The sequence below is a fragment of the Astyanax mexicanus genome, chromosome 15, assembly GCF_023375975.1.
Source record: "Astyanax mexicanus isolate ESR-SI-001 chromosome 15, AstMex3_surface, whole genome shotgun sequence".
NCBI classification, from domain to species: Eukaryota; Metazoa; Chordata; class Actinopteri; order Characiformes; family Acestrorhamphidae; genus Astyanax; species Astyanax mexicanus.
Genome location: NC_064422.1, coordinates 17,664,435 through 17,684,251, shown reverse-complemented (window position 1 = coordinate 17,684,251; position 19,817 = coordinate 17,664,435). Strand labels below are relative to the sequence as shown.

The window sequence follows — 19,817 nt, the reverse complement described above, 5'->3', positions numbered from 1 at the left end:
TTATTATTATTATTATTATTATTATTATTATTATTATTATTATTATTATTATGTGCTGTATTTCGGTGCACATGTCGGGAGCCGAGCTGGTGTATCGGTGGGAATGTGTGTGTTCTGATCTGTTTATTGAGGGAGGTTCTCCTGCAGCTTCACCTGGTGTTTGGTGGACGCGGGGGTTGTTTTTGCACAGAAATAAGTGAGATGTAATTTATTTGTGGTGGTTTTTGTAAATGTGCGGGAAATTATATAAAGTCTGTTTTTCATCCCTAAAAAACTGCACTGTTTTACTCATCCAGTCGATGTTATACAAGAGGGGAGGAATGGGAAATTGGTAAAAAAATAAAATAAATAAATAAACAAAATCACTCTTCAATCCAGCGCAACTTAAGGCCAATTCTGTAGAATTTAGGTTTAACGTTATTCGAATCTTTTAACTGAGTACAGTTGGATTTAGGCTGAATTTAAAACCAGAAGAATTTTTATTTAAGTTCTGCAGATGTTTATTTGAATTCTGTAAAATTTAACTTAATTAATTGAATTTTGCAGAATTTAAATAACATTTTTATGCAGTAGAATTTCACTACAATTTATATTGAATTTAAGTTATTTGGGGTTTAAGATGAATTTATGTTCAATTTAATTTATCAGCTTTTATGATGACTTGCTTCCAGAAAATTTCAAGTTGAGTTTATGTACAGCTGAATTGAAGTTGAACTTAAATCTTTTAAGGTTATTTTACAGCATCTAATTGTGTTAAGTTGAGTTTAAGTAGGTTGAGTTTGGATGGAGCTCATACAGCTCGCCGTATTTCAGACTCCAGTGAGTCTTAGTGCTGCATTTTTAGCTGTCCATCAGCAGGGGTGTGCGGGATATGGGGGGGGAGGTATAGTGAGGGTGGGTGGGATTAATGGAATGGGTGGGCTAGTCACAGTGGATGGGATATTCAGGGTGGGTGGAATGGTGAGGGTTGGTGGGAGGATCAGGGTGGGCGGGATGATCTGAGCTGATTCGTCCTGTCTGCTGTTACCTTACAGTATGTTTTATCAGTGTGTTCTACATGTTTTTGACATCACTAATAAAATGTATAATAAAAATTGCTGCCTCCTCAAATGTTTTGGGAATCTCTCACAATAAATTTGACCATTAATTAATATTAACTGTATGTAACAGACCAACATTCCTAAATTGTTCACTATGATTTAAATTTAAGTGAACACTGGGAAAAGTAAGGAATTTTCTGATTATCGACAAGTGGGTGGGGGGATACTGGTTGGCAATAGCCTCTGTACAACATTTATTTAGTAGAATCACTGTATACTGCTAAAATGTAATGTTTTAAATTGTACTAAGCTTCCTCCATAATTCACGCCTTGTGACGTATTAGTTGTGTTATTTAGTGATGTACTGTAAATACAGCATCATCACTACTGTCCAGTTTAGAAGGTGAAAACTGTGTATTTATGCTGTAATATGAATGAAATCTCTGAATATAACTTTCACTACTTCTCTAGTCAAGGCTGTAGTCTATTCCAGGAGTTACAGAATCTGCTGGAAGAATCTGTACCAAAAAGGAAACCAAGTCTATGGGTTCCTTGTCTTTTAACAGTACTGGAGCCTTTTCATCTACTTTTTTATTTCCATAATATTGTTTTCTCCTTAAAATCAGTGCATAAATGCATAAGTGTAGGAATAAAGATGAGTATGTGAAGATGAGAATGAACTATAAAAAACAGCATTACTTGTACTAGTACTAATATTACCACTGTTATTATCAGCAGTAGTAGTAGTTGTAGTTAGGCCACAATAATTGCAATATTGATTTATCGTACAATAAATAAACGTAATCTCAATCATTTTTGATAATCGTGATCTTGTCTTTAGTGCTTATTTGTATGTTTGTTCACATATATAACAGTGAACAGTATTTGAGCCAGTCATGCTTCAATAACTGTGACTCCATACACACAGTGTGGACTAAAGTAGGTAAGAGTAGGTAAGAGTTTCTAATTATAATAAATTATTAATTTAATTTCTGCTGTCTTTAAAAAGTGTACAATTGCTTTTTGATGCTATTCTCTTATGATTATGGTATTTAATATTTTTTTTGGCTCATTTTTTAACTGGCTTCTTGTTATCTACTTTTAGGACTTGTTTAGGTCATATTTTTGCAGAAATATAAAACATTCAAAAGTGTTCACAAACTTTCAGCCACCACTGTACATGAGGTACTGAAGTGGTAGTAGTAATCCTTAAATTTAAGGTTTTTAGAATACTAGATTTATACTAATACACTCTTTGTATATGTGATAAAATCATACTTAAAAATACAGAAATAAAATATTTATTTGCACAATATTTTACAATTAAACTATTTCTGTTTACAATAATAAATATTATTTTATTAAAATAATATAGTAAAATATGTATAATTATCAGAATATTAATATTGTTCCAACAATAATAATAATAACAATAGCTGTATACATTATTCAGCTTTATTTTTATACAGTTTGCTGTGTTTTTTTCAGTGTTTTTATTAAGTATTTGTTGTGTAAATAAATTTTATATAACTGATGTGGGATTTGTACACTCAGCGCTCCGTCCTGCAGCATCATCAAGGCGCGCCCAGCGCACTGCTCACTGCGCATGCGTGCTGGTGTGTATGGGCCAGTGTGAGTGTGTGCGCGCGTGTCTCCTTCATCTCACCCCGCGACCCTCCTGAGCTCAGGTAAGATCACACACTCTCACCTGCGCGGCTCCGCGGTGCTCTCACTCAGGTCCGGTGCGGAATAGAGCGGCAGACAGACAGGTTACAGAACCCGGTCCCGTCCGGTTTGGTCCGCGGTGTTTCAGTCCACCTTAAAACCCGGACCACCTTCACCCGACACCGGCAACACACACTGTCCCACTGCAGATCCAGCACCACCACTACCCGCTACACTACTCTACACTATACTCACACAGTGCTGCTGTACAGAGAGAGAGAGACAGGTTAACTGATAGACAGAAGATATAGATAGAGAGACTCAGACAGACAGACAGACAGACAGACAGACAGCATAGATATACAAGCTGATACAGGACAGAGAGATAAAATCAGATAGAGAGATGGATATACGTACATAGACATTAATGGTTAGACAGACAGACAGATGGGTAGAGAAACAAATGTAGATATATAGACAGGACAGAGAGATAAAATTAGATAGACCAGAGAGACAACGAATATGCAGACATGCATACATATATATTTTGTACTATATACATATAGTAGAAATGCACTAATATTATGCATGTGCATATGTCAATGTTGATATACACGTTTAGAACTTGCAGAGATACTTCACACACTTCAAAAATAATACAAATAAATAAAAATTAACTTAAATTAAATTTTACAGTAGCTAATTTAAGTCGCATAATTATTGTAGTGCAGTCATTGTCGCTTGATCCTTTTTCCGGCATACAATTGTCTAATTATCGTCTGATACTGATATCATTCCATTATCATCATGGATATATAGATAGAGTGTTTTTAGTTTGCTGATTTTTCAGTTCTTTATGAAATTAAGAAAGCTGGTGGAGGACCAGCTGAGGTTCGGAACCACAAGAAAACAGCACTGAGGAAACGAGGGCAGTTACTGTCTGCCTCTGCAGAGCTGTTGTCTGTAGCGTGTATTGTGTGTAATTGCTCTGGACGCCCATCCTGCCCTCCTGTGGGGGGGATAATCCCCCTCTTACAGCCATATGCAGGTGGACAGGAGCTTCGGCAGATGGCACAAGTTACCAGATACACGGAACAGCAAGAGTATGGAAGCAAACATGATTGCAATTTGCTTTACTAATATAAAATCTTGTCAAATTATCAGCAGTTCTTAATGTTTTTTTTTTACTTCGCAAAAATGAATATCTCTTTATTTCTGCTGAGGGATCTACTTCTCTTTATATGTTAAACATTTATATATTTGTTATAAACATTTAAACAGGGTTTAGCAGATTTACCAGCTAGATCAGTTGTAAAAAGTCAGAAATCCTACATGTCATGATTTTAATAAAATAATATTTTGTGCAGAACTGTATAGACACATAAATACATTGGTTAAATGACACATATTGAGGTTCTAGTAAGTAAACCAATTATTTTTATTTATTTTGTAAATGTAACAGATTTGAAACAAATAAAACTATAAATGTATTTTTGCTGTCTATTTAAATCAGTTAATTAATGAAGTAATCAACTAGGTAAGTAGCTGTCTATGGTTAAAGAATGAGGGGAAATAGTAACTATACTTTTAACAGATATTAATGAACTTGACTTATAATGTTTGATGAGTGAAAATCTTTCCAAGATACCTATAGATAAATTTTATGATTGTTGTGGGAGTGTAACGATAATTAATTACATTTTCTGACTGTTTATGCTAAATGTAAACATAGAAAATTTGATGTAAAAATTATTACATTTTTTTATATGTAAGTAGTGTACGAGAAATACGTTTTTCATTCATTTTTCCAATTTTAGTTTTTTCATCTCTGCCCCTCACAATTGGATTTTCAGGAAAAAAAACAAAAAAACTTTTCTTTATTTCTTTACATGAGATACAGAAATTCACAAAACTTGAAAATTAAGAGAAGATTCAACTTTTCATTTTTCTTAAAATTTGTGCAAAAACGAAAAACTAGACAATTGTAAAAAAAAAATGGGATAACAACGCATTTCTTTTTCTCTGTACTGAGTAAAAAAAAGGTTTATACCCAATTTTCTATTTTAGCTTGAAACGTTCAAAAAATTTAACTACTACTAAACTACTTACACTGACCTTGCCATGTTACCACAGGTGGTTGCTAAGGCTTCACTGGTAACTTTAGTTTTTTTTTTTTGTTTTATGTTTGTTGGTCCCCCAAAATTGGATATATGCTTTTATCACTTTTAGCCCTTATGTTCTAGAAACATACATCAGTTCTTCACCCTCATAACCGTATTACTTCCATGATTATCATCTGTTTCATAAACCCTAAAATAGAGCCCTGTGGGACGTAGTATTTTTTTATAATCGAAATATCGAATATTAAGCCTGCGTTTAAAAATTAAAAGGATCCTTTTAGAATGTGACCTTGAAAAGTATTTGTGTGTATCTTCTCAATCTGTGTTGCTACTGGATGTGTGTCCTCTGCTGTAATCTACAGTCAGGTTAGATGGTGTGATGTTTAGAGGTCACCTGGTCTGACTGCTCACAGTAAAGTACTCTGTGTTGTTGCAACACTGCTGAAATTTCTCTGTGGGCCAACACACAAGCGCATGTGTGTATATATACTCGTCAGTGGGAGTGTTTGTTTGCAGGGTGAGTGTAATTATGGGATGTGTGTGTTAGGGTGGGGTGTAGCCGGGTTTGCAGGTTTGGCCACTGTGACGCCTTCAGGTCGGTTTGCTGCATGTCGTCTCTTAGAACCAAGTTCTGTTTATTTCTCCTTCTCTGTGGATTTCATCGTTTTCCCTTTTCTGCAATTATTTTTTCCTCAGCCTGTGTTTCCCCCTGAGATCCACAGACATTAGTCTGAGCTAATTAACCAACAACAGTCACAGTTCACTTTTAGAATGAAACAGACTGTGCACACTGACACAGTAATACTTTTAGAATTGTCTATGGTTTTGCATTGTAGTGAAAATCAGACTCTAAACAGTCCATATTCTTAAAACAAGAATAATAAAACAAGCTAAAAACCCATTTTTTTGACTAAAAGCACCTGACCGATATGCAATATGTAATTGGCTATCACAGATATTAAATACTAGATATTTTTTTGTAATAATTGAGTCTAATATCTTGTCTTGTTTGTTTGATTTGGTTCTTATGATCTTTTTCAGGACCTGTTTGAAACCTTGATGATCATTTTAGATGCATGTAGTCTCTTAGAAACGAGTTCTGCTTTTTCTCCTTCTCCGAGCTGAAAGACTGGATTTTACCGTTTCCCCTTTTTCAGTCAGTTTTTCCTCAGCCTGTGTTTCCCCCTGAGATCCACAGACAACATTAGTCTGAGCTAATTAACCAACAGCAGTCACAGTTCACTTTTAGAATGAAGCAGACTGAGTGCAATGACTGTGTTAAAAGTTTAGGATTGTCTGTTTCTGCATAAATTAAACCTAAAACTTAATTTTTAGAAGGACTAAATAAAAAAATATCTAATATTGTAATATCTGTGAGTGGTAAAAAGTATGTTGAAATTTTCTTACAGTATGTGATGAGACCCCAAACTTTTGTGGTAACTGTTGATTAGTCCTGCATGTCAGCTTGGAGGATTTTTAGTCCATTCCTCCATAAAAAAAAAAAAAAAACAGCTTCAGCTCTGTTATTTTTGTGTGCTTCTTCCAATGAACTGCTGCTTCAGCTCCACCCACATTATTTCTACTAAATTAGGGTTATAACTTTGCAGGACCCCGTTTCAAACCCTTAATGTTGTTCTTCTTTGACACAATTTGATTAATTGTCCTGCTGCATGACCCACATTCTCCTGAGATAGAGCTCACAGGCAGAATTCATTGGTCAACCAATGATGGCCAGCTGTCCTGGCCCAGATGCACCAAAACAGACCAAAACCATGATAAGGCTTTGAAGCAGTGTTTCCTTTGTCCAAACATAACGCTTCTTATTTAAATCAAAAAGATTTATTCTGTACTCATCCGTCCACAAAATATTGTTTCAGTAGTGTTCTGGTGTGTCTATGTGAACTTTACAGAACTGCAAGAGGGCAGCCATGTCCTTTTTAGAGAGCAGCAGCTTTCTACTTAGAATCTTTTTTTTTTTGTTTTTTAGTAATCTTTCCCAGACAGATGAGCATCAACAAATTTTAATCTGTGGTCCTCAAAAATCTCCTTAGTTTGTAGTGAAAATCAGACTTCAACCAATCGCTATTCTTTAAATAAAACAAGCTAAAACTGACTCTTAATTGAAAGCACCTGACAGATAATAATTCAATTGCCTTCTACAGGTATGAAATATTGTATAATTGTTCTTAATAATTTTGATTCTCATATTTTTTGTTTGTTTGATTTGGTTCTTCTTATCTATTTTTAGTACTTGTTTAAAATCCTGATGCCGTTTAAGGGCAATTTTTAAAGGCTTCACAAACTTTTAAGCTAAGGATGCACCAAGAATTTGGTTAAGTTATTTGAATGAAAATGCCCTAAAAACACTTTTGGAATGAAATACGGATAGTATATACTGAGCAAAGATTAGTTTATTTTAAGTTATATTTAAATCAACTTTGCCCATGGGAGAGAGCCGATGGCTGAAAAACAGAAGGTTTAGATTGATATTTACACTGCACTTATGTAATTTTAAATAAAATAAAGCATTCAGCAACCCCTTATCATGCTTTGTACCAGGTTACTACCTATTCACAAATAAACTATTTTATAGTTGACAGAAGCAAACTGTACATGGCTTGGATATTACCATTAGCTAGATGAGTTAGCTGGTTAGTTAGCATTAATTTAGCTTTAGCTTAAGCAAGTGTGTTTTTTCCAAAAGTCTGACTGCATTTCTCTGTTTATTATCTCTGTTTTACTCACCTGTGACAAAGGTAGCACTGCTGAGGTAACCTAGCTACATTTATTATTAAAATACTAGTTTTGAGGTCAGTTTATGGCTAAAATGGCACTGAGGTAGCTAGTTTAGCCAGTGCAGTCAAAGACACTGTCCACACAAATAAGCCCAGCAATTAGAAAATGCTAATTTTTACAAACAGATTAGCTACCAATATCATGTTGAGTTGTTATTAATAAGTAAAAGCAGTAAAGTAAAATTCAGTTTCTGAATCAGTTTCTCTGATTTTGCTATTTATAGGTATATGTTTGAGTAAAATGAACATTGTTGTTTTATTCTATAAACTATGGATAGCATTTCTCCCAAATTCCTAATAAAAAAGTTATTTAATTATGTAATTAGTTTTAATTATTTAAAGAAAATGATGCTAAGAAAACAAGTTCATATTCATAAAGTTTTATGAGTTCAGAAAGCAATATTTGGTGGAATAACCCTGTTTTTTAATCACAGTTTTCATGCATCTTGACATGTTCTCCTCCACCAGTTTTACACACTGCTTATGGATAACCTTATGCCACTCCTGGTGCAAAAATTCGAGCAGTTCAACTTGGTTTGATGGCTTGTCATCATTCATCTTTCTCTTGATTATATTCCAGAGGTTTTCAATTGGCTAAGATCAACTAAACTCATCATTTACATTGAGTTTTTTTCAACAGAATAATAAAGTGGCAGATAATAGTGGACCGTTTCTTTCAAAGTCAAACAAGAATGTTTGTTCTCTCCTGAAAACTGTTTATTTGAGTAAAGCGCTTCCGTTTATTTAAAGTAAGCTTAGATTTTCAGTGTTTTGATTGAAATGGAAGATAATAGGGTGAGGGGTGCTATGTCTGTGGGGGTATAAAAATGTAAAATGCAAAATAAAAATGATTCATTCAGTTGTGAAAATTTGGTCGGTAATAAAAACCTGCTAACAAAAATGTGTTTGGTTTCATGTCTGTCTACCCTGTATTTTTGCTTCATATCACCTAAATTTCTGTTTAAAACTTCAGAGTGGACTGGCCAGTACTAAACTACGGCAGCAGTATTTTTTGTGACATCACGGTTCACTGTAGAGATGTATTAGGATAAATATAATAAAGATGGGTGTGTGTTTACACAGTTAATACTGGAAATTAAAATTCCAGAATAATCAGTAGAGCAGTAAAAGGGTCAGGTAGGAGCAGTAGTTGCTGAATGTGCTGATATTTACAGTTTACATGGTGTTATATGGTGTAAATTGTGGTGTAAATGGTGGTGTTGAGGGTGTATACTCGTAGTGTTCTGTAGAGTAAAAGTGACTGTGTGTTTATTTTCTCTGCAGCTGAGATGGCTGTTCCTCCGGCGTACGCTGACCTTGGCAAATCTGCTAAGGACATTTTTAACAAAGGATACGGTACGGCTCTACAGCTCACCTTTCACACTGTCACACACTGCTGAGATCACTTTATTAATACACTTTACATGGTGCGTGTTACACATTTGTGTGTATTAAATTTTTTTTTTTGTTATTGCATTGCATTGTTTAATTTTTTTCAGCAAAATGACTATGATTTAAGCTATTTGATTTGTGAATTGATTTCTCAAATGTGCTTTATTTCTGGAAGGGTTTGGTCTGGTGAAGCTTGATGTGAAAACCAAGTCAGCCAATGGAGTGGTGAGTAATGAGGACATGCGCCTTACAGCTTCTCTGAATTCCTTAAATCTCTGGTACAATTTAAATGGTTTAATGGAGGGACAAAATGGTTGAATATATGGATTTAATAAGTTTTATTATTGTAAAAGTAACTTAAGTCTGAGGCCTACTTATATGTATGGACATGCTGTAGAAATTATTATAATTTTTTTTGTTACCTTATTTTTCTACTCAACAATAACTGCGAGTTAAAATAGTTCCATTGCTGCTCTGTTTGAAGCTGCGCTGTTTGGCTTGTAAGCGCTGCATCGTTGCTAGGTTACCTGTATGTGGTGCAGTAATACATAGAGAGATTTTGTTACAGTGCATTACCGGCTGATAATGGCACACATACAATGCCTTTCAGCCATTCACATTGCAGAGTCGGAACTAACTGTTGTATAACATAATATATAATAATGAAACTGGCCTTATTTGTTACGTAATCAATATAAATGTTTCTTTTTAAACCTAATTTTATCAGGAGTTCAAGACGTCTGGCTCGTCTAACACAGACACCAACAAAGTGACTGGAAACCTGGAGACCAAGTACAAATGGGATGAGTACGGTCTTACCTTCACCGAGAAATGGAACACAGACAACACACTCGGTACTGAAATCACCGTGGAGGACCAGGTACGCAGAGACACACACACACACACACACACACACACACACACACACACACACTGTACACTGTGTCCAGACACTAATATGTCTCACTACAGTCCAATTTGTTTTACTGTCTAAACAATTCAGTCATACTTTGTAGCTTCATTTGTCTAGATACAATTGTGTCCAAAATCCCATTTAATGCTGGTAAATTACATTTCTTTTATTTCTGCTGTTACACACATGACTATTGCTCCCCCTAGAGGCTGAAAAAAATCTGGATGCCCATTAAATTACAGGCATTTAGCTATTTTTAGTGGCACCCATTGCTGACACAGATGTTCAGTTGCACACACACAGCTTGTCTAGTCTCTGTAGAAGAGAAGTACTCTTTACAGGGAAGAGAACTTCCCTATGGTTGGTGTGGTGCAGTGGATAACAACACCACCTTCTCTGTATGTTAAACACATCAGCAGAGATTTCCCGGTTTGTCACTCTCCACTGCCAAACATTTCCTCACTCTGTTCTGAGAAGCCGAGACAAATACACACAGCGGACATCGACAAAGAAACGTACAACTCTAAAATGACGTACGTTAAGAAGCGTAAATCGATCTGACTGGGGAAAAAAACAGAATACAAATCTATATAAAATACAAATAACTGCAATAAAATAAACTGCTCCAAATATTAATTTTACCTAAAGACATAGAATCATGGGAAAAATCATGGGAATTTAGTAGTATGAACCCTGTGCTGTAAATGTAACGTACTGTCAATAAAATAGGACTCTCTAGAGCAGGTGAACTGGATGAACCTATTGACACCAAGGGTGTGCCATATCGTATTGTGCACAATAATATTGCCAACCTTTTTGAATATCGTGAACGATATTATACCTTGAAATATCGTAACATATTCTTGTATTTTTTAGTATCTCAGTTAGGGGGGTGTCCTCAGTGTTTTGTAGGAGTGTGACAAGATCTCTTGCCTCGAGATTAAAACGTGACGATATTTCTCGTCAAGCTTAAACCTGTCTCGCGGAAAAAAATAACAGTTTTGTGTGGACTTTTTAAGAGGGATCTGGCAACACAGTAGCGATAGCAGCGAGTGTGGTGGCTGAGCAGTGAGAGCAGCTTTCAGCAGAAGAGGAAAATTCGGGCATTTGCATAAAAGATGCTTCTGCTACTTTTAAGTTGTATGTCTGGCTGCATTTTGGCTCCAGTGGAAACAATAAACGGTAACAGAGTGACCAACAAGACAAACCATATGTAAATACTGTAAGTAAATCCTACACATGACTGTTTCATAGGCAGTTGTACTAATCCCTTAGCTCTGTACTGTATTAAAAATGTTCTGTCTCTGTTTCACTTCAAGCAAAGTCTTAATATGACTGGTTATGCATAGTTAAATTACAAGAGATTTAGGAGAAAAAAACACAAACCATAGTCTTAATATGACTGGTTGTGGTTTGTACTTATTGTTTGCACTATATAAGACCTAGAAAAGTTATATTTTTATTTTTTATTCTTATTCTTATTTCTATTTCCTATAGAATCAATGTGTAAGAGAAACCAGTCTGTTAAGTGTGCGTTATATGATTTTGTCAAATAAAACTTTTCAAGCCATTTTTATTATTTTTTTATTTTATTTTTAAATCTCATCTCGTTCTTGTGAACCCAGTATCGTGTCTTGTCTTGTCTCGTCATATTAGTGTCTCGTCACACCCCTAGTGTTTTGTCATATCGCCAAGAAAATTGGTATTGTGAGAATACCATGAAATATTGTGATATTATTTTAGACCTGTGGAGAAGTGGAACTTTTTTTTTTTTTTTTTAAATGATGGATCACCACCATCCAATACTTCTCGGACACCATTCTAATCTCACTGATGCTCTAGTTTCTAAATGCAATCAAATCCTTACAGCAATGATCCAGAATGTAGTAAAGACTCTTCCCTGTACAATAGTGACAATACAGCTACTCCAATAAAAGCATAATAAACTTCACATGCATATTATATTATAATCCTATAATTTTTTCTCCCTTTACAGATCACTAAAGGACTAAAGCTGACCTTTGACACGACGTTCTCGCCGAACACGGGGTAAGACTGTTTCTTCACTGCAGTGCTAAACTCAGCAGGAGCTTCACTCAGTGATGTAACCCTGATCTTTCCTCCTTGTCTGACAGGAAGAAGAGCGGGAAGGTGAAGACGGCCTATAAGCGGGAGTTCCTGAACGTGGGCTGTGACGTTGACTTTGACTTCGCTGGTCCTGCCGTCCACGGGGCCGCTGTTCTGGGCTTCGAGGGCTGGCTGGCAGGGTACCAGATGACTTTCGACACCGCCAAGTCCAAAATGACCCGCAACAACTTCGCCATCGGCTACAAGACTGGAGATTTCCAGCTGCACACCAACGTGTGAGTGTCTGTATAGGCAGGCTGTTGTGTACCAGTGTTTAGACCTGAGTTATTAAATGATAATAATTATAATAATAATTATCAAAATGTGCATGTGTGTGTGTTTGCAGTAATGATGGCTCTGAGTTTGGAGGATCGATTTATCAGAAGGTGAATGATGAGTTGGAGACGGCGGTGAATCTGGCCTGGACAGCCGGTAACAACAGCACACGCTTCGGCATCGCCGCCAAATACCAGCTGGACTCCAGTTCATCCATTAGTGTGAGTAACACACACACACACACACTAGCCAGGGGTGGGAACAAGTCCTAGTCAAGTCACTAAATGTAACATCATGTATGTAACAAGTGAGGTTTCTGATTAGTAGTGTATTAACCAGCTTTTAATCATACATCTTTTAAAAAGCTTGTACAGCTCTGAAAAAAATACCATTTAATCCACTTAAAATGATGAGTTTCTTTGATTTTACCAAAGTAAACAACATCTGGAATATAATCAAGAGGAAGATAGATGATCACAAGCCATTAAACCAATCTGAACTGCTTGAATTTTTGCACCAGGAGTGGCATAAAGTTATCCAAAAGCAGTGTGTAAGACTGGTGGAGGAGAATATGCAAAATGCTTGAAAATTGTGATTAAAAACCAGGGTTATTCCACCAAATATTGATTTCTGAACTCTTAAACTTTATTTCAGCATTATTTGAGGTCTGAAAGTTCTGCATCTTTTTTTTTATTTCAGCCATTTCTCATTTTCTGCAAATAAATGCTAATGCTAAATGATAATATTTTTATTTAGAATTTGGGAGAAATGTCTGTAGTTTATACAGTAAAACAGCAATGTTCATTTTATTCAAACATATAAATTGCAAAATCAATGAAACCGATTAAGAAACTGAATATGTCTTTTTTTACAGAGCTGTGTTTATTAAAACAAAAATAATCTACATATCGTCGCTTTCCAATGAAAAACAAGGATCTCTTGTGTGGGTAATGGGTTAGATTATTTGGAATAATGTATCTACTCTCTATCAAAATGTTGTTAGACTGCTGTACTTTAACATCTTTACTATATATAAATCATTTGTAATGGCACTCTAACTCTGACAGTGCTTTAAATCCAGTATGCAATCACTTTTACAGTGATACATCACCTCGCAGTTAAAACAAAATGCTCCAGTTATGTGGTTTTAATATAATTGATTTAACACTTGAATATGAATAATATTTAAAATTCTCAAGTTTTTTTAATTCTTAAAGTCATAGTCTGATTCCATGTCCGTGAAGGTCAAATTTGTGAACCTGTGAAAACACACACACACAAGCACACACTTGCACACACACACACACACACACACACACACACACACACACTGTTAGGTACACTACATTTTTAAACCTTGTTATATCTTTGTGAGGAGACTTGCCAGCACTGTCTACTTGCTTGGTCCGACACTAGAGGGCGCTACAGGGAGAACAATATTTTATCTGATAAGTTATTTAGTATTTAGTTCATTAACCACATTAATTACCCTTTTCTATGCTGACAGCATCTAATCAAAAGGACTTAAACCTGCCTCACACCACAACATTTTTTGTTGCCTGATTTTCTTTTCCAACAGGTTTTCCAATTTAAAACTATATCCACAGGTAATCTGGTAGATTGAAAATAGCAACCAGTCAATCCTAATCCTAATCCTAAACCTCTGGGGCCAGTTGTTCAGAGGTAATCTGATCGGATTTTGGTTATCGGATTGGATCAAATCTGGAAAACGGGTTGTTCAAAAGGGAAAGAAGCATTCTGAAATCGGATCAGATCACGTAATCCAATCCTAGTTTGTAAATGGATCAAACCTTCAGTTTCTGTTGTTCAAAACTTTTCAGTAGGATTTGGATAACTTTGATCCAAAAAAACAGGATTACCCTGATCCCAACAAGGGGTAGGATTTCAAGGGGGATTTCAGGAAGTAAATGTGGTAAAACTTTAAAATCAAAGTTTTAAAGTAAAAAAAAAAATACATTTGTACAACTTAGTGTATATACATTTACTTCTATTTTGCACTTGACCTGTTTAACCGTTACAGTAATAAAGTAGACATTGGCTACCAATTAAGCCTTTTACTATAGTAACGTAAAAATAAAAACAATCTTGACCCCATTAAATAAACCCCCCAAAAGATTTCAATAACAAACAAAAATAATATATTCATTTTTTCATCTACGTCACTGTCATTCATCACTGTATATTAATGTCAAAGAAACATTTATCAGATATGAAGCTGTCAAAAATTATTTCGAACAATTGAAAAGAACACCAGAGTTTGTTCTGGTTCTTCAACAGGCTCAGGTGCATCATGAACATCACAGAGAGGGACATTGCGTCTGGTAGCAACATTGGGCAGGACAATACATGCAAGTGTTATGTTGCATGCTCCCTGTGGTTCGACTCGCAAATAGTTAAGGCATGCAAAGCGTCTCTGCAGAACACTCGATTGCTCGTATTGTTTTGCAATAAGCAGTATCTTGTTACTGCAAGAAAAGGAGTCATCAACCCCTGTTGGTTCTTCTATCTGTTTTTTACATAGCTGGTAATCCGGATTAGGTAATCCTGAAAACTGTGTTTCTGGATCAGGTTGATCCAATCCAATATTGCTTTGAAAAACTGGTTTAAAAGTAAGACAGATCACCTGATCCTGGATAGCAAAAAATGTGATTACCAAATCTGGATAATTTTGATCCGGATTAAATTTTTTGAACAACTGGCCCCTGATGATTGGTGGCCCTCCAGTATTTTAAGACATATTCGTTTTTTTAATCTGTTGCTATTAGACCAATCACAATAATTACATTATCAACTTATTGTACAATAAATTAACATGATCTCAAAAATGTATTATGTCGTCATCTGTATTGTCATATTTAATTATTGTGATTCTCTCATAATGTGCTCAGAAAATAATGATGCTGTGTATCACCATGTGTATTGCTTAAAGAACACTGACCAACTGCAGAATTTATTACAGACAGTTTCATTAGTAGGGTGTCACGATTTTGATATTTCATCGAAATCGATCGGAATTATGTCATGGTTTCGAGCCTTGAAGTCAAAAAGAGGATCGGTGACCCCTTCCTCTAAGCTACGCAAGCACGCATGCTAGGCAAATGGTGCAGCACCCTGTAGCCGACGCCGCGGACATTGTGACTGCTCAAAGAGCTCTCCAGAGAATGTGGACATTCTCATCTTCTTACAGAAAAATATAAAAATAACAGTTGTTTTGTCTAGCCTCAAATATGTTAATAGTTTTGGTACCTTAAGGAACATCTTTCTCTCAGATAAAGTTAATAATATATCTTTATTAAAGAAAAAAACTTGTCATTCTCAGGGACCAAAAAAGTCTTAAAGTCTTATTTTTCATATAACATAACTGTTATAGTAGGATAGAGTTCAGTTTGTTAAGGCTCTAACTGTTCTATTATTTTGTACATGACTGTTCCTGTATTTTTTATTATTTATTTTATGTTGCACATTGCTGTTTTAATAATGCACACTGCTGCTACCAAAAAAGCCACTAGATGGCATTACATATATATCTTAATTAAATGATTTAAATTTGACCATTAGTGCCTAATGTGGTGTATTACAGATCACTTGTATCACTTTGCATCACTTATATCAAGCCCAACTTTTGAAATAAGATATTGTAAATTTGATGAATCAAACCAATGACTGACCATAAACTAATCTGAAACTGGCATAGGCCTTTCTGCTGTAAAAAAGAAAATCGAGAATTGTATTGAATCGAATCGTGACCCTAAAATCGGAAACAAAATCGAATCGAGAATTTAGAGAATTGTGACACCCCTAGTTATTAGTGTTTAATTGAATGCAGGGCAGAATATAATTGACTGTAATCTCAGAAAAGTAGAAAAGTATCTAAATTAATAGTTTTTTTTTCAGAATCAATTATATATTTTGTGTAGATGTCAGAATTTTGCAATACATTAGAAAAAAATCCTCTTTAAATTACTTAAAATTTTAGGTTTTACCACCAATTTTACAGTCTCTCAGCCCTCAGTCTCTCAGAGTATTAAGCCGTGAATATAAAAGGTCTCTTATGAATCTCACTGTGAGCAGCCTGGTTAATTCTCCTCTATCCGTACTGATGGATATGTGTTTACTCTGCAGGCTAAAGTGAATAACTCCAGTCTGGTGGGAGTGGGCTACACGCAGACCCTCAGGCCAGGTATGTCTTTCCATCTGTTGCTCTGCCTTCTGCAGATACAGCTTACAATCTGCTCGGACCTGCTATAATAATCAGAATCGTGTTGTTTAATAAACACAAGAGTGTGTATCAATATTCAGGTGAGAATTATTCAATTATTATTGAAAGTAATGAGCAGTAGAAAGTAGGAACCTTTTTAAATGAATAAATAAATTTTCCACCATAAATTAAGCTTTTGAAACTTGGGTATTAAACACCTACAACCTGTTTAAACTGTATTACTACAGTTTAGCTGTATCTTTATTGTTATTAGAAGCATCAAATGTTTTTTTAAGGGTTTTACTTTCTTCTTAAAGCTATGGAGATATTGAGATATTTGCATTGTATGCAAAAATATATATTTTAATTAATTTAGTGCAATCTATCATGCCTTGCAAAAGTATTCATACTACTTTTTCACAGTTGGTCACCTTACAACCAAAATGTGGATCAACCTCCCAAAATTAAGTTCATATATTCATAACTCCACTTTGTGAAGTGAAACGAAAATGATACATGGTTTTCAAAATTTTAATCAAATTAAAACCTCAGAATATTCAGCTCCCTTATATCAATCATAAAGTAGAGCCACTTTTCACTGCAATTACAGCTATCTACAATATACAGTACTGTGTGTGTGTGTGTGTGTGTGTAGGTGTGAAGCTGACCCTCTCCGCTCTGGTGGATGGAAAGAGCATCAACGCTGGAGGCCATAAGCTGGGCCTGGGCCTGGAGCTGGATGCATAAACCAACTTCTGTCCCTCTATCCCTCCCTCTATACATCCATCCATCCATCCATCTATCTCCCACTCTCTCTCTCTCCTTCTCTCTCTTGGTGAAGCGGGTGGATACGTATGGAAGAAGTCTCAGTCCTGAATGTGTTTTAGCTCCTGCAGCTGATGTGGAAGACCCTCTGTGCTCCATACACTCTCTGGCCCCGGTGCAGTTCCAGCACTCTCACATTTGATGTGTTAAACCAGCACGAAGCAAGTTCCTAGTTACGTAAACGCCCTGTTGCCCATGACAACGCAGGCCCTACCAGTCAGAGCTTATTTATTCACTGTATCTCCCTCTCAGCCCTGCCACCATTCTGCTGCAGTATGCGTCTCTCTCCTGACCTGCGCAGGGGTCAAGTCTGCTTCCTCCTTAGTGATTTCTCGCCCGTCATTTTAGCCGGCCATATAGACACACAAACACACTGTTCCCATTGTGAGCTGCAAAGCAGGTCTGATGAATGTGGCGTTGCTGTAAACCTCACCTTACTGCTGTATAGAATACTCTCCTCTGCTTTTAAAGAACCAGAAATAGCACCTGGATTGATTTGCACATTAAAGCTGGTTTATTGCGGATGTGACTCACTGTCTTTGTTCCTGATCCTGTACATTAATACTGAACTGCTCTCACACTTTACAGTGATATTTAAATATACATCTTTGGAAAAAAACTAAGAAACCATTACTGTTTCTTTGATTTTACCAAATTGAAAACCTCTGAAATATAATCAAGAGGAAGATGGATGATCACAAGCCATCAAACCAAACTGAACTGCTTGAATTTTTGCACCAGGAGTGCAGTCATAAAGTTATCCAAAAGCAGTGTGTAAGACTGGTGGAGGAGAACATGCCAAGATGCATAAAAACTGACTATGAACCAGGGTTATTGTACTAAATATTGATTTCTGAACTCTTAAAACTTTATGAATATAAACTTGTTTTCTTTGCAATTATTTGAGGTCTAAAAGCTCTGCATCTTTTTTGTTATTTCAGACATTTCTCATTTTCTGAAAATAAATGCTCTAAATGACAATATTATTTGGAATTTGGGAAAAATGTTGTTTTAGTCTACAAACTACAGACAACAATGTTCATTTCACTCAAACATATACCTATAAATAGCAAAATCAAAGAAACTGATTCACAAACTGAAGTGGGCTCTTATTTTTTTTTCCAGAGCTGTATGTAACTGATCACAATATGTAATATGTTTATTGGGGAAAACTGTACAAGGGAACAAGTGATGTCCTATAGCTGTATATTTATAAAATTATACTTCTTTACGTCATATTTTAGGTGAAAATAAGAAATTAATAAACACAATTTCACATTGCATGATAACTTTGAATTGATATGATTTATGTAACACACAAACAGTCATCAGGCATCCGTTTATTTCCTTTATTCATGATTGGAATCGACTGTATTTGTGTTCCTTTGGTTGCAATAAGCTTGACGCTGTACTGTGCACGTTCTCCCCTATAATAAGCCACGGGCTATATACGTAGATAACTAATGATAATCAAAGCAGCCCTGTAACAGATCAAAAGCGGAAAATTCTCCTTGTTGTAGTGCACACAATAAAACGTTTGCTCAAAATAAAGAAATCTTTCACTTAAATTAAACAAATCGTGAGCATGAATAGCAGATTGTTCACTCAAATTAAAGAACACGTGAGGACAAACTGTTACATCGTTTGCCTGTGGTTGAGCACTTCTGGCCCCTATTCAAGATGAGATGCAGTTGTAGCTGAGCCTGGAGATCCTGCACACGTGTAGGTTGCTAAATCTGGCATCCCAACTCAACAGCAATCTGGTAAAGACCTTCCTAGGAAACTCTTGCAGTGTGTGGGTAAGCATTATCCTGCTGAAAAATGGAAGGCCACTTGCAATGCATATGGCCACAGGATGTTCTGCAAATAAAACTAAGCTGTTAGTGTCCCTCATATCACTACTAGGAGTGACTGACTGTTGTATGTGATTGGCTCCCCGACACAAGGCCTCTATACTGTATTTCAATAACTTGAATATGTATGAATTTTTTGCTAAAGACAAAATGGTTCCAGTTCTTATCAGTACAGGCTTCTCATGCACGACATTACTGCAAATGAAGAAGATGGCAGCAGACTGAAGGAAAACATAGGCTACGTTTACATTACCAGGCTGAGGTGACTCATCTGATTTTTGCTCAATGTGGTTCAAATCTGATTGTTTCATGGCTGTGTGAATGTGCCAAATTCGATTTTTTAAAATCAGAGTCATTTTTATATGTGGTCCTAAATCAGATGTGTATCCAATCCATGGACGTGCAACATTAATGTGAACTGTCAAATCCGAATTCATGAGTCTTTTTGTTTTTACACATTAGCACCATGTGCTTCTCTCTCGTAATCACACATCTCTTGTGTGATTGGCCTTTTTTCATCTCCTCGACTTGATCATGTACTTCAGGCCAGCTGTTTACTCTCTACTATAGCAAAAGATGCTCCACCTATGAG

General features: G+C 35.8%; 1 protein-coding gene across 1 annotated transcript; it reads left to right on the top strand.

Moving 5' to 3' along the window:
- Positions 1–2,623: 2,623 nt before the first annotated feature.
- LOC103040512 (voltage-dependent anion-selective channel protein 2) lies at positions 2,624–17,894 on the top strand. Its single transcript, XM_022666042.2, has 9 exons — positions 2,624–2,728; positions 8,905–8,976; positions 9,188–9,237; positions 9,740–9,892; positions 11,922–11,974; positions 12,061–12,288; positions 12,399–12,549; positions 16,472–16,529; positions 17,203–17,894. The coding sequence occupies exons 2-9, from the start codon at positions 8,910–8,912 to the stop codon at positions 17,292–17,294; spliced, it is 852 nt and encodes a 283-aa protein (XP_022521763.1). The 5' UTR covers positions 2,624–2,728; positions 8,905–8,909; the 3' UTR covers positions 17,295–17,894.
- The last annotated feature ends 1,923 nt before the right edge of the window (positions 17,895–19,817 follow it).

Excerpts from the sequence above, each read along its gene's own strand:
- LOC103040512 (XM_022666042.2), top strand. The coding sequence starts at position 8,910 with ATGGCTGTTCCTCCGGCGTACGCTGACCTTGGCAAATCTGCTAAGGAC. Across the intron at positions 12,289-12,398 it reads TTCCAGCTGCACACCAACGT|TAATGATGGCTCTGAGTTTG; the intron begins GTGAGTGTCTGT and ends GTGTGTTTGCAG. Across the intron at positions 12,550-16,471 it reads ACTCCAGTTCATCCATTAGT|GCTAAAGTGAATAACTCCAG; the intron begins GTGAGTAACACA and ends TTTACTCTGCAG.